The sequence below is a fragment of the Poromitra crassiceps genome (genome assembly GCF_964638095.1).
Source record: "Poromitra crassiceps genome assembly, chromosome: 21".
Classification (NCBI taxonomy): domain Eukaryota; kingdom Metazoa; phylum Chordata; class Actinopteri; order Beryciformes; family Melamphaidae; genus Poromitra; species Poromitra crassiceps.
Window position 1 is genome coordinate 16,947,068 of NC_139638.1, and position 25,562 is coordinate 16,972,629.

At 43.1% G+C, this 25,562-nt stretch overlaps 1 protein-coding gene and 1 long non-coding RNA gene across 3 annotated transcripts; both read left to right on the top strand.

The window, feature by feature from the left end:
* The first annotated feature begins 3,179 nt into the window (after positions 1-3,179).
* mat2aa (methionine adenosyltransferase 2Aa) lies at positions 3,180-23,226 on the top strand. 2 transcript variants are annotated; one of them, XR_014553618.1, is made up of 10 exons: positions 3,180-3,325; positions 14,346-14,423; positions 15,516-15,638; positions 17,065-17,177; positions 17,326-17,469; positions 17,786-18,004; positions 18,926-19,108; positions 19,995-20,128; positions 20,220-22,768; positions 22,813-23,226. XR_014553618.1 is itself a non-coding variant. In XM_083657448.1 (9 exons), exons 1-9 carry the CDS (start codon positions 3,244-3,246, stop codon positions 20,320-20,322), a joined length of 1,179 nt encoding a protein of 392 aa, XP_083513574.1. In that variant the 5' UTR covers positions 3,180-3,243; the 3' UTR covers positions 20,323-23,226. The 2 variants fall into 2 exon arrangements, 1 of the variants encoding a protein (XP_083513574.1); XM_083657448.1 differs by having other exon boundaries at positions 20,220-23,226.
* Positions 6,666-8,992, top strand: LOC310795609. The gene is made up of 3 exons (XR_014553633.1): positions 6,666-6,901; positions 7,713-7,788; positions 8,082-8,992. It is a non-coding gene; the product is annotated as an uncharacterized lncRNA (long non-coding RNA).
* Positions 23,227-25,562: the final 2,336 nt, after the last annotated feature.

The window sequence follows — 25,562 nt, forward strand, 5'->3', positions numbered from 1 at the left end:
CTGTGTGTGTGTGTGTGCGCGCGTGTGCGTGTGTGTGTGTGCGTGTGCGTGTGTGCGTGTGTGTAGCCCTATGTGTAAAATGTTTGAAATGAAAATGTGTGAAACACACATTTTGGACCAGGTGAGAGTTTAACATTTACACTCTATAGTTCTCGGCCTGTATTCATAGAATAAACAATATATCTAAGAATCGTGATATAGGCCATTTGACCGGCGCAGTCATCCTAAAGTTGATGTGTGGCCATGTGACTCGACTAGTAATCCTAGATCAGTGCTCTTCTTCTTAGCAGCTTTTTGAATACAGCCCCTGGCCTATAGAGCTCAGTGAGTTGATGTCGACACTGTTGTGGTTGTTTTGGATTTTGCTTTGGTCTCAAAGCAGTCATTGCTATTTTAATTGTGTGAGTGTGAGAACAAAAATAAAAACAAACTAAACTCAAAGTATCAGAAAGATATTCGATGAACACCACTCACACTGGCAGGGAGAAGTATATTTGTGTGTGTGTGTGTGTGTGTGTGTGTGCGTGCTTGTGTGTGTGTGTGTGTGTGTGTGTGTGTGTGTGTGTGTGTGTGTGTGTGTGTGTGTGTGCGCATGTGTGTGTGTTGTCAGATATAAAAATAAAGTATCTATTTGAGACAGGACAGGAGCTGATAGAGTTTATCCAGTGCATGGGGAAATCCTTGCTGAGGTGTTGCATAAACTGCCAATCATCCAAAATAATAATAGTCAGTATACATCACACCCATAATTGTGTATGTGTTGTTTGTGTGTGTGTGTGTGTGTGTGTGTGTGTGTGTGTGTGTGTGTGTGTGTGTGTGTGTGTGTGTGTGTGTGTGTGTGTGTGTGTGTGTGTGTGTGTGTGTGTGTGTGTGGGTGGGGGGGGGGGGGGGGGGGGGGGTCTTGACAAAGTAGATGTTGAGGTTTCTACTTGGCCCAGATTGGTGCAGACAGCTTATAGGGAGTTGTCGTGATGTTTGCAATAAAGATAATGACTCTTTGGATTAGCAAGCCGATCTAAAGCCAAAGCTACACAGACACAAGTGAGAGGATGCGTAAGAAGCTGCACAAACAGAACGGGTATTATTGTAGAATAAGCATGACAGCATTGGTTCTCAACCTGTGGTATGGGTGCCACTGGTGGTACGCGGGGCTCCCTCCCTCTCATACTCTCATATGGTGGTAATAATGCCTGAGCTGGTACTTGGTTTAAAAAGGTGGAGAACCACGTGTAGGCTACTAGATTAATAGTTTATAAGTCTGATTGACAGCCAAAAATAAGGCATTATAACGTCAAATCTACCACTGTAAACAATAAACATGGCTTGGTTACATTTCATTCAGGACTGCTGATAGTGGTCCTAAAACAGTTGCAAACATTTAACAGTTAATTATTCAGAAGTGGTCTATGTAGACTGCCAACACTTCTTTCATTACAGATCCACTGTAACAACTGGCATGCACATGTGTTTCCTCCTCATATCAATGTTAATTGGAAACCGGCCTAATTACCTCATAGAAAGTCTGACACACTTATATTACCTCTGTTTGCCTCCTCTTCTTGGTTTGTAAATATGTTTGAGAGGTATCATTTTATAATTAGGTTTTCAAATGAAGGTATAGGGGGTGAGTGGTGCCAAGTGAGGAGCAATATGTTCTGTGATGTAGGGGCTACTAATAAATCAAAGATGTTCTACCAAAGTGAACTATCACTTTAAAGATCACAGTCCTTCACCAAACAACCAAACAAGGCAACACCCATAGCAATTTAATCAAGTCTTATTAGGCAATTTGCAATTGCACTAATTACTGTTCCCTGCTGTTTGGCTCTTCTCTACAGCAACATGACAGTTATGTACCAAACCCCAAGATGAATGGTAAGGACTCCATTCCCCAGAATCCTCCACATCCTCACCTCTCTGCCACTTGCGCATCAGCAGCACTCAGCTGCCAATCACCAGGACTTACACCATACACTCACAGCCCTACCCAGTTTGTTAGTGGTTTGAAGGCTGTGCTAACCTGTTGCTTTGGACTGCTGCATGGTATGTCCCTTTGTTGTGTGCATAGATAAAAACCACACACCAGTCATTCTAGCTAATCGGTCAATATTAATTTAATATTAATTTAACTGACACCACGTTAGTCTTTTTCAATGGCATTATTTAGACTATACAGTACACTCTGAGATTATTATTACAAAACTGGGTGTGCTCAAGGTTTTGAAAATCAGACTAACGAGAAAATAAAACATCAAGTGTACAAAAACAATGTTTAGCTAGCTACACCTCTGTTTGTATCAATGAAGTCCAAATTTGACATGTTATTTTACTAAAAATAATACATTTTACCAGTTCAAGTAGAATGATACCACCCAAGCAAGAATATTTCAAGTGTTTCAAGCGCTTTATTGAAATATTTGGACAATATAATGATAATACAATTATCTCAACCTTAAAAGGTTACATATAGGTGCCAAAAAGCCATAATTCACATCAAAGAACCAAGAAAAACAACAATTATAATTCAAGTTTAAACAGTAAGTGTGCAGCTGCAGCATTTTTTTTTTTTTTTTTTACTTTTCAACTGAGCATGCAGACAATTAAAAATAAGGGTGCAATGCGTGCTTTTGCACCCCCGTAGAACCGGGCCTGTTTGCCACACATTTACAATGCAGGAGTTGGTCCAGAAACTTGTGTCAGTCAGGGAGAGAGATCTGGGAGGAGGCCTAGGCATGAGGAGGTGAGACAGGAAACTAAAGAGGTCAAATCAGCCAGGAAGCATGGCATTTTTGGCTATGGTGCTGGAGTGGAAAAGAAGCCTGAAACGATTTCTGGGTGTTGTGGTGGGGGTTTCTGGAGATGGTGTGCATAAGTTGTTGAGATAAGCTTTTAGGCTCTCTCAAACCTCTGAGAGTTGTAGTATGTTAGTTCAATTCAGTTCAGTTTGAATCCAGTAGTTGGCGGTAATGCAACACTTTGGATGCTAACCGCCGCCATTAAACACCAAAGAAGAAGAAGAAAAAACAAGTAGAAGAAGAAGGAACTTGTGTCTTCAGATCCCTCCATCCCAGTCCGCATTTGATTTTTACCTAACCAACCCCGGCGTATGTGGCTTCGTCATCCAGAGGAGCCTATATAACACACAACACGTTAGACAACTATTCAACCGGACACACTGAGCTCGCATAACTGAAACTGCTAGTTTGCTAGCTAGTGTCTTCTCCAGCGGGTTTATTCGTTAAGATGAACGGCTTTCATGACTCGCTCATTGATGATGAAGACTGTTTCCTCTTTACTTCTGAATCTGTCGGAGAGGGACATCCAGGTGAGTTTACTTTGTACCTGTTTGGACCAGATTCGATCACAACAATTAGCTTTAACAGCGTTAGCCTCTAATACAAGGTCATGCCTTGTTATTCTGCAAGGTTAGCTCAATAGCTAACTGTTAGCTAACTGCAGGACCAGAGCGGCTGTCCGACCGTCAGCTGCTCTGTCAGTCACATAATATGCTGCTGATGCAGTTTATTAAAACAGACGATTATTCTCGTCCATATATATTATATATCACAACCACGGGTATCACTGATAGTTGATCCGTTCAGTTTGTGTTGCCTAAACACAGCACAGAGCTAGCAAACATCGGCGTTGCATCATGTTTACTGTAACATGTGCTCGACAGGTGCAGAGCGATCTGACTCGGTTTGTTATCATCTTGTCGCTCGGGTTACATCATCTCTTCCAGGAATCTACTATTGAGTGACCCAGTTTCTCATTGAAGACAGCAAACAAATGTAACGTCGTCTGCATTATTACATTAGCCTATCGGTGGTTTGACGATTGGAAGCAAAATTGTTGTGGTAAAAAAGGTATAATGCAATGGAATTTCAAAAATAATTGTTGCCTCCCAGTCCCAGCGAGCACAAAACGTTTTTTCAACGTTGATTTTTAGTTTAAATCTGGGTGATATTGGGTTTGAACGTCTAAGACCTAATTTCACCCTCTTTCCCAGCTAGCAATCTGCCGCTGCCGCTAGTGGCCCGTGGTCGCATTTTGAGCGGCCGGGCGGCGGTGGCATTCCTTCAGCGGCCATCCGGCGGCCCACTGGAGGATGCCGCTACCTTCACTCTGGCGGAATGCCGCTGGAGGGCTAGCAGCGGCAGGCCGTCGGCAAGCCGCCAAGAATTTTCCCTCTCTAAGTACCACATCAGCGCTGGAGGGGCGCTGGTGTCTGGCCGTCGGCAGATAGGCCAAGATACTCCATCCATTAAACTGCATTCATAAGCATTATGAAACTATAGCTCTAATTTGAAACGATGGGCTAAGTTCTGTTCTCTTTTGTTTGAAAGAGACTATTTAATGGATTTCTGTTTTTATTAGGCTACACAAAGGCAAAAATACCTTCACAGCATTCGAAAATGAACTTAGCAAGATTTTCCAAAGCTCTATAGGCCTATGGATGAAAAACACAAATGCCCAAAAATTATACATTGTATTTGAGAAGTTTATTGTAGCCTATTTAATTTCTGTAGTAATTGTTTTGTCCGTGCAGCATTTACTTTTTATTTATGTTGTTCTCTCAAATTTTTGGGTTAGTCTTTGAATTAAAAAACATAGTGGACAAACATTTCTAATCACCTGTGTTGGAATGTTCTTTGAATACCAGAAATCAAAATCAATAGCTTATAAATTCACTTTATTGAATTGTTCACGCCTGAGTCGTAAACCAGAGCAAATTAAAATACAACCGGATGGATGTTGGACTTTGAATGGTTTTGAATGACCAAGCAAAGTGGTCTATAGCTTATGTGCTTGATAGTGCATCCATGGCCTAGCCACTTGACTTGATGTCTAGTGCAGTGGTTCTCAAACTTTAAACTGACACAAATTAGACAATGGAGCCTCATTTGATAATATTTTGTCCCAACTGATATGATTTTTAGCTTTTGTGACTACCCTCCCATGTGTGGTCGTCACAATGTTTTATAATATAAAGTGTATGAAACCCATGACCAAAATACTCATGCATTCTGTCATTGTGTTACTTATCTTTGGAATTCTTCTGAAAATGAATTACTTTTTTTGCTGGGTATACCCCTGGAAGCCCCTCAAGGACCCCTGGGGGTACCTGGACCCCACTTTGAGAACCTCTGTAGATTTTTTTTAATCAAAAAGCTCATTTCTGGCAGTTTGTAAGTAAATAAATAAATAAATAAAATTACTGTAATTAAAAAAAAAATCCATTGTTCTCAGGTGGGACAAGGCCCAAAATGATCACTGTAAGCAGAGTATTGATCACTATAAGCAAATTATTCATAACAGCACGGAATAATTCAGGACCAAGGTTTTTGATCAATATAAGCAGTTGATCACTATAAGTATGTATATATATATATATACACACACAGATCCTTTCCCAAAAATTTGAATATCATGGAAAGTTTTCTTCCATAATTCCTTTCAAAAAGTGAAACTTTCATAGATTATAGATTCATTACACACAAAGTGAAATATTTCTAGCCTTTATTTGTTTCATTTTTCATAATTTTGGCCTACAGCTCCAGAAGACCCCCAATACAGTATTTCAAGAAAGTATTATAGTGTGAAGAAAATCAGCAGTTACTTCTCAGTTATGACTGACTCCAGCCTCAGTCCACTCCCTCTGAATCTCTGCCAAATTTTTTGAATCGTCTTTGCTTGACAATCCGCTGAAGTCCACGGTTATCCATGTTATTTCCATGATATTCAATTTTTTTTAAAGGATCTGTATGTGTGTGTGTGTGTGTGTGTGTGTGTGTGTGTGTGTGTGTGTGTGTGTGTGTGTGTGTGTACACAAAGGGGAAAAAATCATTTTAGGAGTAGAATGTGAATCTGTATGAATTTTGCAATACAGATGTGGAGACAAAAGATCACTTTTTTCCCCTGCAAAATTACTTATAATTGGCCTAATTTTAATTTATGGATAATCTAGCATTGATGCATTTCTACTTGAACATGTCAAATTTGGAATGTTTATAGAAGATAGCAACATATTTTTGGCAAAATATTGTATAGGCCTACACAAAATTTAAGGCACAACAGGGCTGTGTCTACCCAGTTGTAGCCTAATTTAACCTCTGGAACAATTGTTTTGTCCCTGGAATATAAATAAATAAATAAATAAATAAATAAATAAATAAAGTGCAAATAATAATAGGTAGATGTCCAAGAAGAATAAACGTGGGTCATTTATTCACTGGGTATGCAGTGTTATATTTTTCAGCCAGATGCAGGATGATGGCTCTCTCTCTCTCTCTCTCTCTCTCTCTCTCTCTCTCTCTCTCTCTCTCTCTCTCTCTCTCTCTCTCTCTCTCTCTCTCTCTCTCTCTCTCTCTCTCTCTCTCTCTACTTTATTACACTGGTCAGGTCTGCACTGCAGTCTATATATCCCCCCCCCCCATGTCTCATCTGTATCCATTTGTCTGATGTTGTTTTTGTGTGTGTAATGTTAACAGTTTGAAATAAAGATTATTGGGAGGGAGGGGGGGGGGGGGGGGGGGGGTTGAGAGTGACGATGGGAAGTGAAGAATTTTGGCACTTTTGCGTTGCCGTAGTGTGACGTTGTGTCTGCGTCCAGGCCATTGAGGCTACGTGTGTCCTGGCGCCATTTTATGAATGGGATTTCAGGAAGCAAACATGCGCCGAGTACTGATAGCAACAATCTTTGAAAAAGTCGTTTTAAACCATGACTTGTCTTCACCTATCTACAAAACACAGGACTGATTATAAAAGCGATATACGGACAATAACAGACCGGTTGGTGGCGATCATCCGCTGCCTTCTTGCAACTTCATCACAAGAAAAACAAGACGTGCACGACAACAAAGAACACTGAAAACTTCGGGGCTCTTTGAAAAGCAGATCGGTAAGAATATTTAACGCTATATTTGTAAATCCTATTGTGCTCTGCTGCGATCTTACCATTAGCCATTTCGCTGGTTAGGCAGATAACAACAAGTTAGATGGCTAATAGTTAAATGTCGTTGTGTAGTCAGCTTTTTGTGTTACACATAGGCCTACAAGTAGCAGAGGCTAGCGTTAGCCACTCTACCCAGTGAAGAAATGCATGGGCCATCTACATCTTGTTAAAAACCTTCCACGTTTCTTGGAGTAAAACGTAAAAAGGCATCGGTTGCAAACATCTATTTTGTGCTCATTCTGGATATATCAATACACCATTAACGGTGTTATTCGGCCGTTTAACGTTAACGTACATAATTCCGTTTGCTTTCGCGGCTATAAACAGACAATTGATTAAACTAACGTTACAGAGTACAGCCCATTGTTAGTGTGTTGCTGCTCACGTTAATTTACTGCGTGCATATTCTTCTGTTTGCGTGCACGGCCATGTAAGATGAGATCAAAACTAACGTTACAGACCGTTACAGTCTGTGACTGTTAGTCTGTAAATCGTTTGTATTATTTATTTCCTTTTACCCCCACACTGATGCAAGCTCTATTTTGGACCAAACAGGCTTGAGATGAGCCATATGAAGCTGCTAGAGTCCAGCAGCTGCATAAATACAAAAATGTGAAATTATTATCGCTTATCGGACAAGAGAAGCAGATATTTGTCTGTTATAGGTATCAGCTCAAAAATCCCTCCTAGCAGCATCATAAAAGGCATTCAAATAGCTATTTTATTTTTCTAATGTAGCTCCCTTTGTTTGTTTCAGGTTGGGCCAATGGACAGCTTTGTCAGAGACACATTGGCGGAGTGGCAACTTCAAGACCTCGTAGATAGTTTTAAAGGTAAGGTTTCTATTTTATTTTTTATAAATATTCTTATGGAAAATTATTATTTCTTTAGCCGTAGCTTGGCCTCGCCTGCCCTATTGGCACGCCCGTGTGTGTGTGTGTTGCTCTCACTAAATATTATTGCATCAGTGATGTCACAATGCCTCCATGTGTAGGTGTGTGTGTGCCCCCCGCCCCCCTTTTTGTTTTAATACATATAAAATTGTACTTCAACAAACTGTAATGACTAGTCTTCATGTCCTCAATCTTTCTTGTTCACCTCTCGTCCATCTCTCTCCGCTGCATAGCTGGGTTTCGGAGGAGCCGGCCTTGTCCACCACGTGCAACGCCGTCAAAGAGAAAAAGACCTGTGACTCCCTCTGCCTGCAAGTGTTCTCGAGTCCAGGAGTCCAAGTCCAGGACTCGTGACTCGACTCGAGGCACTCGTGACTCGGACTTGGCTATCCGCCTCTTCAATGAGACCCGAAAGCCTCCACAAGCCCATGCCCCCCATGGACTTATCCCACAGACACTTGAAGACACTTGACATCTTTCATATGGACATTATTATCCCACGGCCATGGACACAACCATTACACATCACTTAAGGACTTACTGGGCATTTTATGGACTTATTACACGCCACGGACATTTACATGGACTCCACTATGTCACTTTCAAGGTCTGTTACTTTGCACTTTAATGCAAATTAATTTGAAAATTGCCTTTCTGTCTGCCTGATTTGTATTGCTGCGCTGCATACTGCACAAAGACAAATTCCTCATTTGTAACATGTTCATTATGGCTATTAAGTAAGCTTGAATCTTGAGACTATTGTTTATTTATATACTAGACTCCCCCTGCTAGTATTGACTTACAATCATTACAGTCCTTGATAATTACCCACCTATAATAACACACAATTTTATATAAAATTTACTTTTTGGAACACGGTGGAAAAGGAATATCTATGATGTGCTGCTGTGCGTGACTTTATGCCTGTTTTCTATTTGTATCTTTATGACTGTTTTATTTGACTATTGCACTATTTAAGGCAGATTTTGCTTTGCTTTGTTTTTTTTTATACATTATTTTTGGCTTGATGTGTTTTTTTTAATATATAGCCTACATAATATGCAACATATAGCTACAGAGTTGTCAAGTTTTTTGCTATTTGCAATGCACAGTTGTCAAATCATCATCCTTTGATTGATTTCTTATGTCCATAAATAAAATAACAAAAGTTCACGGATCTGTTCTCCTTTAAATTATTATTGTTGTATGAATACTCACATGTTATCATTTAAATCATTGTAATTATGTGCATTATTGAAGTGGTTCTCAACCTTTTTTAACCAAATAGGCTACCTCAGAAATTACCACCATATTTAAGTATGAGAGGAAGGGAGCCCTGCCAGTGGAGAAGCACTGCATGCATGCATTAGCATAACAATGTATATGGGGGCTGGGAGGTGCAATACCAGCGGCATGCCATCAGCGTGCCGTGCAAGGGCCGCTGGCTGTGTACGCTGGTGCCGCCAGCGGACCGCCAGCGAGCCACCCCGGCGGACCGCTGTTTCACCGACTAGCACGACCGCAGCGGAGCCGCTGCGGCTGCCGACGGTGGCCCGCCGAATTGGTCTCCGGCTTGCCGCCGGCGGCCCGCCCATGATCTGCTAGCTGGGTTTCAACCGGCTAAAATGCGGTTACAACGTCAACGTGTAAAAAAACACAATTTGGTTCATCATATTGTTAAACATTTGTTGTAGCTTGGAATAGAGGCAATATTGATAGTGTGTGGATTGGCATTTGTCCATTTTATTGTGTAACTGAGAGTTGAAATCTGGTCTATACGAAAACTACATTTCAACGCATTTTATGTCACATGAAATATCATAAATATGGGACTATATAGGCTATGTGGTGCCAGCAAAAAGCTTCCAGGACACAACTATGGTTAATAGTTTAGCGCAATACTATAAAATAATGAATTCAGTTCCTGCCGCAACGTGCATGCGCAAGTACTTACTTGCTAGCTATACTAACCGTGACTGACTAGACTAGACCAAAGCAAGTCTGCACCGGTCTGCACCAAGTGCGGAACGAGGTGCTCTGGGCACTATGTTATTGTAACAGACTGTATACGAGGCTCTGTGTACCTCCTCAGTCTCTGGTGTTAAATGAAGTAACCTCTGAAGCCATAGGCTACAGCCTATAGACAACACACACACACAACATAATTTTAGTCTGTTACATTAATATAATAGTCTGGTACACATCACATAAAATAACTTAACTCCCGATCGTCGACAATCATGTAGTCTACAAGTTGTGTGCGAGATAGAGTATATATGTGCCCAGCTCTCTATAGAGTATAAGAAAATGTATAGCTCAGTGCGTTAAGCGGACTGGCTTGAATGTGGGAAAGCGGGGTTCGAATCTCGTGTGCGCTGCTGAACTTTTACTTTAAGATCCTGGTGAAATATGGTCTAAATCTGAACGTTCAATAAACGTCTGCAAATAGTGGGTGAAAAAACTTTCACTTTCAAACCTTCCTTGCACGTTTTTTCAACGTTGACCCTAAACGTTTTTTAAACGTCTTTTCAACCGAAAAATGCTCGCTGGGCTGTTTGGAATGATGGAAAAGCCATGAGCTAAGTAACCAGTAAGCGTGGTTGCAATGCTAGATGATGTAGCTGCAATTCATATTTTAGTTGATTATTCTTGTCCTAATAATAGGCGACAGTGAGGCATGAGCCAATTGCCAAAGTAGCTGCCAAAGTAGAAATGGCATATTCAAAATAAACTTAAAACTTACATTGGGGTTACAAATTGCACCATGCCATGTAAAGGCCAATAACAGGATCAAATTTGATTACAGAAAAAAAAAAAAAAAAAAAACATTGTAGTACAATGCAGTTTTCAGTCTATTTATCATAGTGAGTAGGGCTGCTCCAATGCAACAGATTATAGGCTTAGTTACCACCATCCTAAATATAGGTACATCCACTCTATGGTTAGCTATGGGTTAGCATCAAGCCCTAAAACAAAAATAAATAACAGTACTCACTTACTATGGCTATTACACTTTAAAGCGTTCATTTACACGTGAGAATATGTTTTAGCTTAAGCCTTAAGCTAAAACCCCTTAAGCCCTAAGGGTCCCAGACAAGCCCTCTTGTGTTTTTTTAAGCCAATGCCTCCAGGGAGAGACCCCCCCCCCCCCCCCCCCGCCGCGCCCCCCACTGGCTGGCTGCAGTACAAACTGAAACCCCATCTACTGTAGCACCCATAATACAAGTCAGCGAGATGAGGGAGGCCCACTTTGTAGAAATACAAGAACTGTAAACTAGAGCGACTTCATTATCAAACTAGTAGAAATACACATTTTGGTGCTACTCTGGTTAGGTAACTATCAAAATAACTTGGGCACTACTAGCTACTAGCAATGAGAACAAGCTATAAAAGTAGAGATTTGATTGAAATAAAGTTCTGCATGGTGTCTGGATGCCGAATTGAAGAGTGAGGCATCCAGAGTGCATCAAAAAGGGTATTGAGTCATATTCTAAAGGCTACGGTATGTACCTTTGCAGATAGTCAACAACACATTAATTAGCCAGATCTTTTAACACGTTCACTGCCAACGACGTATTACTCCGTCAAAAAAAATCCAACGGTTGACTGCCACTGACGTATTACTCCGTCAAAATTTTTTTTTTTTTTTTTTTTTGACCGTGGGATGTGCATCTAACCCTTTTACATCTCTTATATAATTATTGGAGCCACCGAACGTTTACAACCCATTCCACCGACCCACTAAGTGGCGACAGTGCTCTCCTGACTAGAGGAAGGCAAGCAAAAAGCAGCCATTCTCATGAAAATGGATGGGGGAAAACGCTTTCGTTTTCGCGCTGATTGCTGGCGATGCGGGATTGCAAATTTGCATAATAGATTACAGGTGGAACACACTTTGAAACACGCAGCATAAATATGACCAGAATCGCAAAAGCTTCATCAAAGCTCTCAAACAAAACTCCAAGAAGCGAGCGAGTCCATCCAGACTTCCTCAAACAGCGGCCGCGCAGACAGGCAGCAGCAGCAGCAAAGCAGTGAGACTGGTGACAAGCTTGTGACGGCCGCTGCAGCCAAGAAGAACGCCCACGGAGGGAGGAGTTGGAAGCAGAGGGGGGTTTCCTGCTGTTATGGAGGAAATTACTGTTCAAAACTATTGTTTAGATGTCTGACGTCTTACTGATGCCAAAAATGAATGGTTAAAGTGACTGTTCTATCGAATTTCACAAAAAGCCGTTTATCTCTGAATAATTTTTCTGACGCTGAAACCATGCTGTATTCAACTGCTAATGCTTACATAACTACTAACTCTACAAACTAACTCTTTTAGACAGAGAAAGCACACATTCTATTAGTTCTTTTGAGATATTGTGTGTTCACAAAATCTTAGCAGAAAAGAATCCTCGGGTCTTGAAAGATGAGCCAGAATCCTCAAAAAACCCCTCTGGCAGAAGCTAACTACAGTAAAAAAAAAACGTCTGGCAGTGAATGTGTTAATTAAGGTTGGTGTGTGATGGTCTCTTAACAGAAGAAGATGGAATGGCACTTCTATGGGCCTACTTTGTGGGACCAATTGGGCTGATGTGTCTGCAGTTGTCTGCTTCACCTGTTCGAAAAAGTCTGTGGTTTGTCCATTAGCAACAGTAGCACGCTACCGGTCTGGTAACATGGGTTGTAGCTAGGGATGGGCATCGAATTTCGAATTTTCGAATAATCGTTGTTATTATCAAGGTCGACTTTTATTATTGAAATTCGAAATTCGAAAAAAAAAAAAAAAAAAAAAAAATTTTTTTTTTTTTGAGTGAAATGTTGCATTGTCTCCCCTGATTCTAAGTACCGGTATAGTCAAATCGCTATAAGCATTTTAAGCAAGGTTTATGGAAAAATGAATGGCGGATGAAATCCCATGAAGAGGGAGAGGGGGTGACTTTGGCACCCCTTTGGCACTCAGACCTGAGCCTACTAAATATTTAATGAACCACAACCACTCATGATTGTCAAAACTGTTTTTTATTTTCGAAAATGTCAATGTAAAAAAAATTAAAAATGTAAAAAAAAAAAAAAAATTTTTTTTTTTTTTTTTTTTTACATTTTTTTATTTATTTTCGAAATTCGAATTAAATTCGAATTTGGCCAGCGAATTTCGAATAGTGTTTTTGCTAGAAATGCCCATCCCTAGTTGTAGCATCTGGTAAGGCCACTGGCGCCACTACTCCTGGAGCTGTGAGGGTCACAGTGAAAATGGGAGTTTTGCCAGTCGAGTGTTTTGCAGCTGCTGCTGCCTGCTGCTCATACTAATGTGGAAACAACATTGCCTCTAACATAATTTAGTAGGAGGTGTGGAAAAAAAAATTTATATTGGAAAAGCTACACCTCAGATTTCTCAAGTGCATTTTGAAAGTTAAAATGACAACGTGTAACAATATGGTCTATGGGGAGCTGGGGAGATAACATACATGTCTCATCAAAGACATGTATGTTAGGGTTAACACTCCTGTCAGTGCCCCTGACCAAGGTACTGGCAAAAGAACTGGAGTTGGTCCCCGGGCACTGCACTGCGGCTGCCCACTGCTCCTAGTTCTAGGAAGGTTCCTAGTAGAGGATGGGTCAAATGCAGAGGATGAATTTCCCCATGGGGATAAATAAAGGATAACTTAACTTAACTTACCCACTCTGTGTCACTGTCAAAAAAAGAATGATCGGTTACTGGGCAAGGTTGATTGAAGGCAAGGAGAATAAACTTAGCCGTATCATGTATAACTGCCTGCTTGATTTGCACAATTCTGGCATCTATGCGTCGCCGTGGGTGGTGCGGGTCAAACAGATTCTGGATGACTGTGGCTTGTCTTACCTCTGGCTTACACAGCAGTGCAACAACATTGACTGGTTGAAGCGAACTGTTGAGCAAAGTCTTAAGGATCAGTTTATGCAGAAATGGCAAAGTGAGCTCAGAAGCATAACATCCTGTGACTTGTATGTAGAATTAAAAAATAGAACTCAAACTAGAAAATGATCTGTTGTATGTAAACCAAAGGTATAGACATGCAATGTGTAACTTCAGGGTTAATAACACCAGAATCCCCAAGGTTGTTGGTAGATATAAAGGACTGCATAGAAGTATGAGGATCTGTAACCTCTGTGGTGGTGATGGCTGTGTGGGAGATGAGTATCATGTTTTGTTTGAATGCAAGAATGCAGTTATTTTGAATTTCAGAGTTATATTTACCCAGATATAATTTAACTCGTCCATCTATGTTTAAACTGATCTTACATCAGACAGACCAAGAGTTATGTGTAAACTAGGTGCCTTTTTGAAGAATGTCCTGCCTCTGTTTAAATGACATATGCACTAGCCATGCCGTGTGCCATTGTCTATTGTTTTTGTATGTTTAGTTTGTGCTCCATACCATGTGATCATGGTCAATGAGTCACATTAAATAAATGAAATGAAATGAAATGAAAATGAAATCCATTAAACCTGCTTTTGTTTCACTCCACAGATAAGATTTGTGACCAGATCAGTGATGCTGTGCTGGATGCCCACCTCAAGCAGGACCCCGATGCCAAAGTAGCATGTGGTATGTACTGTACAGTATGTGGACTTCTAAGAAACTCCCCGCTGATGTGGTCCATCTTTAAATAAACTGTGCACTCAGTGAGGGGTTTATGCTCTGTTGATATCGACTGTATGCACTTTTATTTTAAAGGGACAACTCACCCTAAAATCCAAAATACATATTTTCCCTCTCACATGTCGTGCTATTTATCTGTTGAGGTCGTTTTGTGTTAGTTGCCTGAGTTTTGGAGATATCGGCCCTCTGCCTTCTCTCAAATGAATGGAACTGGATGGTACTCACTCAGCTTGTGCTGCTCAAAGTGCCAAAAAATATACATTTGAATAAATCCGAAATCAGGACCCGGTTACTCAAGATAATCCACAGACCTTATTGTCAGCAGTTTCATGTAGGAACTACTGTATTTACTTTCGACCGAACTACACCCGATAGCTGCTACCTAACTGCTGCTCTAGCTGTTGCTAGCTGCAGTTTCATGTATGAACCATAGGAAGTAGGAACTAGTAGCTATAGCAGCTAGTGGGTGTAGTTCAGTCGAAAGAAAATAGTTCCTACCATACATACATACTACATACAGTAAAACTGTATCAGTAGGGCTGTGAATCTTCACTGGCCTCACGATTCAATTCGATTACGATTCATCTGTCTTCGATTTGATTCCACAATGCATCTCGATACAGCTCAAAGTATCGCAGCTCCAAGTATCAAATCCTCAATTTTCTGTATTATTACTGTACATGATATTTAGTATCAAGTCCCTTTTTTTAACTTAGAAAGTGCTTTAAAATCTGAATGTCAACAGAAATTTAAACATAAACGATTAATCTGTCTTCGATTCGATTCACACGTCCGCATCACGATGCATCGATTATACGATTCATTTTGACACCCCTAATCAAAAGCTCAGTTAATCGGTTTAAATGTTTAAAGTCTTCAATCCTATTATTCAAAAGATAAAACCTGCAATGTGTTGTTTTCAGTGTGCTCAATCCCCTTTCACCTGCTTGTGCTTAATTCTCAGTTTAATTCTTATTCACTTACTCTCATCTAGCTGTAAGTCCTGTCACACTGTACTTTATGTCTCTGTGTCCTCAGAAACTGTTGCTAAGACCGGGATGATCCTGCTGGCAGGGGAGGTCACCTCCAGGGCCAACGTCGACTACCAGAAGATTGTGAGGGAGACGATCAAGCACATCGGCTATGACGACTCCTCCAAAGGTACGGTACGGCGATGACAGTGAGCGGGTGCGAGCTTTCACCGTTGGTTTTTGGAATCCTGTTTTGAAGCCTCATTTTGGTTATTTGGAGCCAGGAGTGACGTGAATTTGGACGAGAAGAGCTGCAACGCGCCTTGCTATTTGCCCGTGATCGGCGAGCTGCTCGACCACTGTGTCAGAGAGGAAGCGTGGTGCTAGTCTACGGCTCTCCCCCAGATCAGTGACCACGGGGAAGCAGAGGGGGAAATTGGCCAAGTACAATTGGGGAGAAAATGGGTGGGGGATCAGAAAAACAAGAGTACAGAGAGTGTGAACAGATAGTGCTGCTGGGAAACTTGTGCAAACCTGTGCGAGCCAGGGGCTAACATTTCCATAACGAGGTGTGTAATTATCTACGCCAGGTGGAAACGTGGAGGAGATTGTGTGTGTGTGTGTGTGTGTGTGTGTGTGTGTGTGTGTGTGTGTGTGTTTTCTCACATTCTAAACCAATCAGCCTCATACATTTTGTGCACATTTATGCCTGTATGCTCAATGACTTCTCGTGGCTGTGGTGATTCACACTTTTTGAAAAACCTATTTTATTGACGGTTTTATACCGTCATTAACCACGACCGTCTCACTGCTGACTCCTCCCTCCTCCGGCCGGTAGTAATGCTCCACTATGGACAACAACATGGCGCTCCCGGGGGAAGATAACAGACACAGGGATTTATTCATCTCGTGTCATGCCTAACTTTAGTGGATCATAACTTATCGGGTATAGAATGAATCTGCAGATGCTCCGGTTCAAAATGAGACCAAACCTTTCTATGGATGTCATTTTTTGAGCCACGACAAAGGCCAAAATGTGGCCCGCAGCAGACTAGTAAGGCTTGGTTTTAGCCTAGTCAATAGACTACTTGCACAACTCCACTACTTCCTGAAATTAGTAGGGCATCTTGGTTTCCTGTCCTACACTATTGGATGAACTGATTAATGTCAGGTGTGCCTGATCACTGTTGTTGTGACTGCAGCAGTCAGGCACACCTGACATTAATCAGTTCATCCAATAGTGTAGGACAGGAAACCAAGATGCCCTACTCATTTCAGGAAGTAGTGGAGTTGTGCAAGTAGTCTATTTTGGTCTAGGTTCCGTTATGGTTAGGCGTAGCAGAGCCTGGCTGAGATCTGCACTCTGAGAGCAGACTTCTAGTTGCAAAAAGATGAACTGAGACTCAGTTTGTGCGTTGAATGAATGTAATGAGTGATTGTTTTGATATTTATTGGGGACTACGGATGTAAATTAGCATTAGCTAACTCCGGCATATTTACATGTTTTCGTATATAGAGGCTTCTGTATTTCTGAACATGTCCATTAATGTGCATTGTCCCGTCACAATAAACCAATAAAGTAAAGTAAAGTAAAGTAAAGTTCTTCTCGTCCACAGGCTTTGACTATAAGACCTGCAATGTGCTGGTGGCTTTGGAGCAACAGTCCCCTGAAATCGCTCAGTGCGTTCACCTGGACCGCAAGGAGGAGGACGTGGGGGCTGGAGACCAGGTCAGAGGGTTCTTCTCAGTCGTGAACATTTTGCATTTGTGTTATGGTCCACCTGCTGGGTGATGGAGCCAGACATGCGGTGGTAATTTCGTTGAAGCTGTGTTGGTGACATGGTTTGTGACTGGCCCTTTTTGCATCTCTGCCACAGGGTCTGATGTTTGGATATGCCACCGACGAGACCGAGGAGTGTATGCCACTCACCATCGTCCTGGCTCACAAGCTCAATGCCAAGATGGCCGAATTGCGACGTAATGGAACGCTCCCGTGGCTCCGACCAGACTCCAAAACTCAGGTGAGACGGCACCGGGGCACCTCGCCCCAGGGCACCTCGCCCCAGGGCACCTCGCCCCAGGGCACCTCGCCCCAGGGCACCTCGCCTCAGGGCACCTCGCCCCAGGGCACCTCGCCCCAGGGCACCTCGCCACAGGGCACCTCGCCCCAGGGCACCTCGCCCCAGGGGCACCTCGCCACAGGGCACCTCGCCCCAGGGCACCTTGCCACAGGGCACCTCGCCACAGGGCACCTCGCCACAGGGCACCTCGCCCCAGGGCACCTCGCCCCCAGTCTGTTATCATAGCAAACCTCCTCTCCTCTGACCCCTCCCCCAGGTGACTGTCCAGTACAAACAGGACCGCGGCGCCATGCTCCCGTTGCGCGTGCACACCGTCGTGGTCTCTGTGCAGCACGATGAGGTGGTCCGTCTGGACGTGATGCGCGCTTGTCTGAAGGAGCAGGTGGTGGAAGCCGTGGTGCCCAGTGCCTACCTGGATGAAGACACCATCTACCACCTGCAGCCCAGCGGCCGCTTTGTCATCGGAGGACCGCAGGTGAGACCCCGAGACCCTCCAAAAGATCTGTGATCTGTCTGAAAATGCATGAAACAGGTCCCGAGAAGAAGAAATACGCGTCCAGATTTAAGTCCGCTTGGTGCGAGACCTCCCCGTTTCTAACCGCTAGCCTCATCTTAGCAAACACCATGCATTTTGCAAGCTATGTCGGGCCGACTTTAGCGTAGAACACGGTGGGAAAAATAATGTTAGCAAACAAGCTAAACTGCTAACATATTCCTTGTGAGAGGTGTGTCGGAGGCTGATCAAGTCAGCGAGGCAGAGGTTGATCTTTTTTGTGATGTACATTTTAGATGTTGTCTTTAGTTTTGATCACATCTTTTGTACATTTTGTACGTTTATTTTATTCTATTATTATTTATTTTATTGTGAGCTATGAATTTAAGACTAATTAGCTAGCGAGGTAGGCAGGTTCCAGTGCGTCACAGGAGCAGGACAGCAGCAATTAGGATCATTCAGAGTCACTCTGATGAAGATGTAAAATCGTTGTGAATTCTTCCCATCTTAACGAATTAAAAGTAATTTACTTTACACCCTTGTGTTCTATTAATTCATGGTGTAGGGTTGTATGGGGGCGGGGGGACGTTGAGGGTAGGCCATTCTCCGATACCCCAGAAAACCTCCCTCTTTCTCACAGGCCAATGTTGGCAGGTGTGACTTGAGTCGCAGTCGACACCAACAAGAGGATTTGTTTCAACAGGTCACATTCCATAACGGGACAAGTCTCTGGGATTTGGCTTGGAATTCCAGCGAGCACATGTGGTTAAGGGCTTTACCTAAAGATCTCTGGACTTGAGTTCAGGGAGCTGTGGAAGAAAATGCTTCCACTGAACCGTGAAAAAGGAACACAATTATGCAAAATATATTTGGCTCTTTTGCTCTCCCTCCCTTTCCCCGCAGGGCGACGCCGGTTTGACGGGTCGTAAGATCATTGTGGATACTTACGGGGGGTGGGGCGCCCACGGCGGGGGAGCGTTCTCTGGGAAGGACTACACAAAGGTGGACCGCTCCGCTGCCTATGCTGCCCGCTGGGTGGCCAAGTCTCTGGTGAAAGCTGGGCTCTGCAGGCGGGTTCTGGCCCAGGTGAGGATTAAGAGATCTTGTCACTGTATTAAAGGAGAATTTTGGTTTATTTGAACCTGGAGCCCTCTCCCCACATTAATTATGATCTGACGACTCACCCAGTGTTCTCCGGTGCGATGTTGAGCCTCCTAGGCGTTGTTGTGAGGTAAATAGTGTCCAAGCCAGTCCTTGAATGGCGCTGCATCGGGGCCACATGGCAGCGTGCTGTTACTCCATGTAAATAGACAGTTTTCTTCCCGTTTTCTACCCATACCGTCATTATATGATCCCTAAAGAAACATCAGAATGCTAATCACCACCGGGCTGTTTCCAGTAGTGTTTACCAGGGATCTCATATCCTCATCCGGGGTCTGTGTCACCAACTCTCGTCAAGTCACGCAAGACTTTCCCGCCGGCTGGCCTGTGTACGGAAGCCCAGCTCCTGCGCTCATTTCTCCTGTCTACAAGCAGAAGACTAGCTCAGCCTGTTTTTCGGAGAATAGATTTAGAAATCTTACAACATGGTTCGATTTTGTGCATATCCCAATTGCAAAACGGGAAGAAAACTGTCTATTTACATGGAGTAACAGCACGCTGCCATCTGGCCCCGATGCAGCGCCATTCAAGGACGGACACTATTGAGCTCAAAACAACGCCTAGGAGGCTCAGAATCGCACCGGAGAACACTGGGTGAGTCGTCAGATCATAATTAATGTGGGGAGAGGGCTCCAGGTTCAAATAAACCAAAATTCTCCTTTAAGCAAATGGTGCTGCTTGCAACTTGGTTATGTTTCCTCTGTTGGGGGCGGGGAGATGTAATTGTTGGTATATTGATTTTTATTTATTTTTCCCTTAGCCAGCCCTAAATTGTATGATGTTTGTGGATAAACGTTGAAAATGGTTTTAGGTGTCCTACGCCATTGGAGTTGCCCATCCCCTCTCTATCTCCATCTTCCACTACGGGACGTCCCAGAGGAGTGAGAAGGAGCTGCTGGACATCGTGAAGAACAACTTCGACCTCCGTCCAGGAGTCATTGTCAGGTATATCGTGCGGCATCCAATTTCAGTTTTGGTAATGACGACGTTTCATTTGTACCCAATTTACCACTGAGTCATTGTTTCTCTCCCCTAGGGAGCTTGACCTGAAGAAGCCCATATACCAGAGTACAGCAGCTTATGGCCACTTCGGCCGTGAGATCTTTCCGTGGGAGGTTCCCAAGAAGCTCAAATACTGACGCGCCATCGAATCTCCCAGTGGGCTGTAGGTGTACTACAGAGAAACCTGCCTGCCCAACACACCCCACACGCTCAAAAAACCACCCGCACCACCACCGCCTCTCCTAGATGGAAAGATGTCCTCCCCTGCCCCTTCCCCACCTGTACTGTACTTCTCCTTATCCTCAAAGAGAAAACAACAGAAACGTAGATGCCAAGATAACAAATGAGACGAAGGGATGGTTCCTTTCATTATGTAATGCAATCAATTAATTAACCATTGTAAATTAATGGTAATAAGCATTTCTATATATTTCCAATAGTTTCCAGCTTTTAAATTCAGACTCACTATAGAACCCTTGACGGCCTACATCATGATTACATTACAGTGCGCGCTGGAAGTAACCTGATGCTGCCTGCCACTGCCAGATGGTTTATTACACAGAAGCATCCGGGACTTTGTCTTTGGAAACCGTTTCGAAAAGGGTGGGCGTGTTTTCCGAAAATACCTGGCAGGTGATTAGATGAATCATCTGTCTATCACCGTCTTATCACGGGCTCGCTTCTCGCCGTCGTCGCACCGAAATCCCGCCCGTAGCTGCCTCTGGACACTTGGATTTCTCGCACGATCGTGATCTCGCGAATCCAGCTGCCTCGTAAGGTTACGGATTCAGGACATCGTAGTTATGGGCATCTAAAGATTTATACACACTCAGTTTCTCTTTAATAATGTTATGATTGGTTTCTCTATCCACAGTAGCTAATCCTGTCAGATCGTCCATCCATTGAGTAAGTCTGTAGGTGTTGGTCGGCCAATCTGGCTAATTTCAAAAACGTAATCCGGGGTTACTTTATACCTCCACCTCCGCTCCGCCCACAAAAAAGTCATCATGTATCCTAACATTGATTTGAAAGGGGTCTATATCTATACAGAAATTGGCTTTAGAAGTCTTCCGTGGTTGATATTTTCTGTTGCTTTCTCTTTGATGGCTTGCACTCTCCTTAAATATAAACTGCAGTCTTTCACTACCCGACTTTCTTGTGTTAATGGTGGTTTACCGTCACAGAAACGTCAACCCTATTCTCTCCACAAACCTCACCCTATCTCTCCGTTTTGAGAATTGAATGGCACAAATAGGGTTGAAGATTGCTTTAAGTCGCTGCACAACAGGATTTAAACCTATTCCCCTTCATACTCTTTGATCGCTCGTTGTCCAATTAGGCAAACACTTAATAAGACTTAACCCATGACAAGTAAGAGACATTTCAATGGTTTTCTGATCTGTGCCGTCCCTTCAGACCACGGGTTTCTGACGTGTTACAGAGAAGTCAGAAGCTGCTACTAACCTTGTGGTTATGTCGGGCGGCACAAAGACGTGACGCCTCCTTGATTGTATTTATTTGGTTGGTTAAAGACACCGTGTGAATGTTCCAGAGTGACGTCCGGTTTGTCTCGTCGTACTGACCAACATGAAGGCAAGGCAGTCCCCCTCCTCAGGCGGCGACACCGGGTGTAGCTACAGAGAAACCCGGGCTCTGTTGCTCCTGGGCAGGGGCTGCATTTATCCCACCAAACCACCTGACTTGAAATTGACGTCCTGTTCGGCTGTTTTTTTGGGGGGGGGGGGCTGTTTGAAAATGTGAGTCATGAGTCACTATTTGTGTGGACATCTTGTCTCTCCACTCGAGTTGTCCACTTGTATTGGGGACCTGACCTCTTCCTGTGTATTTGACATGCAGAGCTTTTGCAGAAGATACACCAGCTGTGCACGGACTCCCGTACACCCCATATAAGCGGCGGGCTTGTAGGAACTGCCCAAAACTTTTCTCCAATCCATAACGCACACGTCACACTGCGACGTTCCAATCCATAACGCACACGTCACACTGCGACGTTCCCGATGCATTCCGACGCACTGTTCACGAGTCCATATTTTCGGCATGTGATTCGGGGGCTGTCACAGATAGGCTACAATTCTCTGCTCTGGATCAGTGAGCTAAGCTATGATGCTGTGATATTGACCAACAAGACTTTTATTTTTTCTGTCATGGCAGCTATGATATTCCTACTCTGACGTTAGTGTCTGAGAGCTTATAGTGACCATGTCTTCTGTAGTAGCTTTATAATAATTCTATTGTGAAATAGACAATCCACCTCCACCCCCTCGCACACATTTCCCGGCGGGGCGGGGGGTAGAGTTGTGCGTTAACGTCTATAGGCTAGTAACAATAATACAATAATATGCACGTTTTTCCCTTATATGGACTGTGCACAGCTGGTGTGTCGTAATGAATTGTCCACATCACGTAGCCAGGTGGCGCCAAGTCCCCATACAATATTGAACTGGATGGAGAGAGTTTTTTTTTCTTTTTTACTCTTGAGAGCAGTGATAACCCTCCTTTTTATCAAGTTTGCCCGTTGGCATCACCTTGTGGCTCCTAGAGTGTACTACAGAAAAGCTTCAGGTTGCAGCCACAGAGTGGTGCTGAGAGCATCCTAGATGTTTCAGGTTGCAGCCACAGAGTGGTGCTGAGAGCATCCTAGATGTTTTCATGTTTAGGCGTGATGGTCTGGTGACATGACTGGGCCTCCCAAAATATCTTTTATAGAAACATCTGAATCTCCCAGGTTGCCCACAGATGGGGGGCCAACGTTTGGCTGGTGTTGTACAGAGAAACCAGCCTGTTTACACGCTCTCCTGTGGGCCTTTGAGGAGCACTTCCATTGATCTTCTCTATGCTCAATCATCGGAACACATTTAGACACGTGGGTCTGTCAGTCCACTTACTACTCAAAGTCTCAAAGTGCCTTTTCTCAATCTCTGCCCTTCCCATGTCCCCCTACCTTCACCTGCCTCCTTCCCTGCGTACCTCACCTGCGTATGACCTCCTTCAAACTCCTTGGCCACAACTCAGAAGTTGAATTACTGTCCTAATTTATTTGAATAAAGATTCTACCCCAACGTTTTACATTTGTCCTACTGGATAATTACATCACATGCGTTGTCTATAGATTTGTCTTTTCATTTGATAAACCCTTCATGAGTTAAATTGTCATAGAACTCTTCAGCAATACTTTGTGCTTTCTATTCAAGCCCCATTAAGTTTGGATTTCTTGTTTTTATTTGCCCATACACGTACTTTGTTAGAGCTAAGTTTATTAATATTCATATTCATATTATTATTGTTTTTTCACAGCAGAAAAGAACATGAAGCCAGAAGTAGACCAAATGATTTCTCTCTCTGTTTAGCAGGTGGGCTCCTAATAAGGCCTCCCACTACTCAGGCAGTGTAGCCATGTTGGCACTGTAACACACAACATGTATCTGTTGCTTTGGTTTATTCTAACGCTCGTACCACAAGTCCAACTGATGAACGTCTTAGCCATGTCCGCCTGGGCATTCCATCTGGATTTTCCACGACTTTGCATTTGATGTGGAACCGTTTTTCATCGAAGCTATTTCAGTTTTTGTCCCATTTGTGCCAAAATGAGGAAACTCTTGATATGTGTTCTATTTGGATAGACTAGACCTGAGAGACTCAAGTGTGGGAGTGTTGCATGATGGGAGCGACTTGGTGAGTAGCATCTTTCTCTCTTATCCATTGACTGTATATATATATATATATATATATCTTATCCTATGTTTTGAAGAAGAATATGTCATCTGGATATCAAAAAGAAAGCAAAAGGAAGACTGAGTGGGTCAATTCACTCAATTCACCCCTGTCACCCCCTCCTAAGGCCCCCATGCCGAAATCGACAGTACTTAAAACGAACCGCCCCTCCTAGGTGATTTGACCAACCTATCATGTGCATTGTCTACTAGCAAGGTTACAAATGAAGAGGCAAAAGAAGAAGTATTTCAAAAGCAAGCCAACCGGATGACTGATGATGATCACCACATTAATCCAGATTCTGCGCTGTGTAGCTGCCCTCCCTTGGCCTCGACCTGGAACCCTGACGAGCTTCAATCAACTGTTGCTAGTCAAGCTGTGGCTACCTGCCCTACCGAGTCCGACCGACCGAACCAAGTCTTTCCAGCATGCTGTGCTGAAGGAAACGAATAAGGTAGGCCTACAGAGGGGACTGGGTATGGCTGTACTAATTGTGTGTTGGTTACTTTTATTTCACTCGAATGGGCTACATGCACAACTCCACTACTTCCTGAAATTAGTACAGCTTCTTTATTTCCTGTCATCACTATTGGATGAACTGATTAATGTCAGGTGTGCTGCAGTCACAACAATGATCAGGCGCACCTGATTATCAGTTCATCCAATAGTGTAGAACAGGAAATAAAGAAGCTGTACTAATTTCAGGAAGTAAAAAAGTTGTGCATGTAGCCTATTGTGGATACATAAGCCTACTATAAACCAAACAAGCACGAACCGTTTGGCCGTTATTAAAATTAACAAATTAATTTGCAAATATGTGACCCCAAGGCATATAAAGTTTCAATAAAATGGCTATAAAAGGGGGCGCCACAGTCATTCCCTGAACTTGTTAAAGGATAGCACTCTGAAACCCATGCAATTAATTCAATGTGATTGGTCAAAAGCTTTTGGCCAATCGTATTCAATTAAGGCGCTACAGTATAATTCTCTTTCAAGTTCAAAAATGGAAAATAAGGTAGAAAACACTTTGTCAACACTTTAACTTAGAGAGCTGCGATTTTCACGTGAAGTGAGATCAAATAGCCTAAAAGCAATGCCAATTCTGAAGTCAATTTGTGAAAGCACCATACCTTCATTGCTATAGGCTATAGACAAAAAAAGTTATATTTGATCACGATAATGATTAATGGGGAACCCGATGAGAGTTTTAAGACCCTCAACCATTAGCCTGGGTAAACCCAGCCCCCACGTGACCTGCTCTCTCAGTTCCCAGTCACTAGCATAGTGACTGGGAACAGGTCTGAGAGCAGGTCACGTGGGGGATGGGTTTACCCAGGCTACTCAACCATAGTCTGCAGAATCCCCATGTTTCTTCATAGCCTCGTTCTTCTGTTGTCACGGAAGCTGCCAGGCATGTTTGACTCAACAAGGAAAGCATCTGCCTCTCCAACTGAAGCCCAGCCCATCTTCTTTCAAGTCAACCAGCATCAAACCATGACAAGAACAATAGAAGGTTATCTATTGCCAATGACCTCTTACATCACACGTCTTCCAAAAGCCCGAATTTCCACACCATAAGTCACGCTGTCAAAAAATCTCTTTCCTTGTCCCCCCCCCCCCCTCCTGTCCAGTAGCCTATAGTGAT

Bases quoted from the DNA above. Each gene is read 5' to 3' on its own strand.
- mat2aa (XM_083657448.1), top strand. From the start codon at position 3,244: ATGAACGGCTTTCATGACTCGCTCATTGATGATGAAGACTGTTTCCTC. The intron at 17,470-17,785 runs GTGAGACGGCAC...CCCCTCCCCCAG, and splicing joins GACCAGACTCCAAAACTCAG to GTGACTGTCCAGTACAAACA. The intron at 18,005-18,925 runs GTGAGACCCCGA...CTTTCCCCGCAG, and splicing joins TTGTCATCGGAGGACCGCAG to GGCGACGCCGGTTTGACGGG.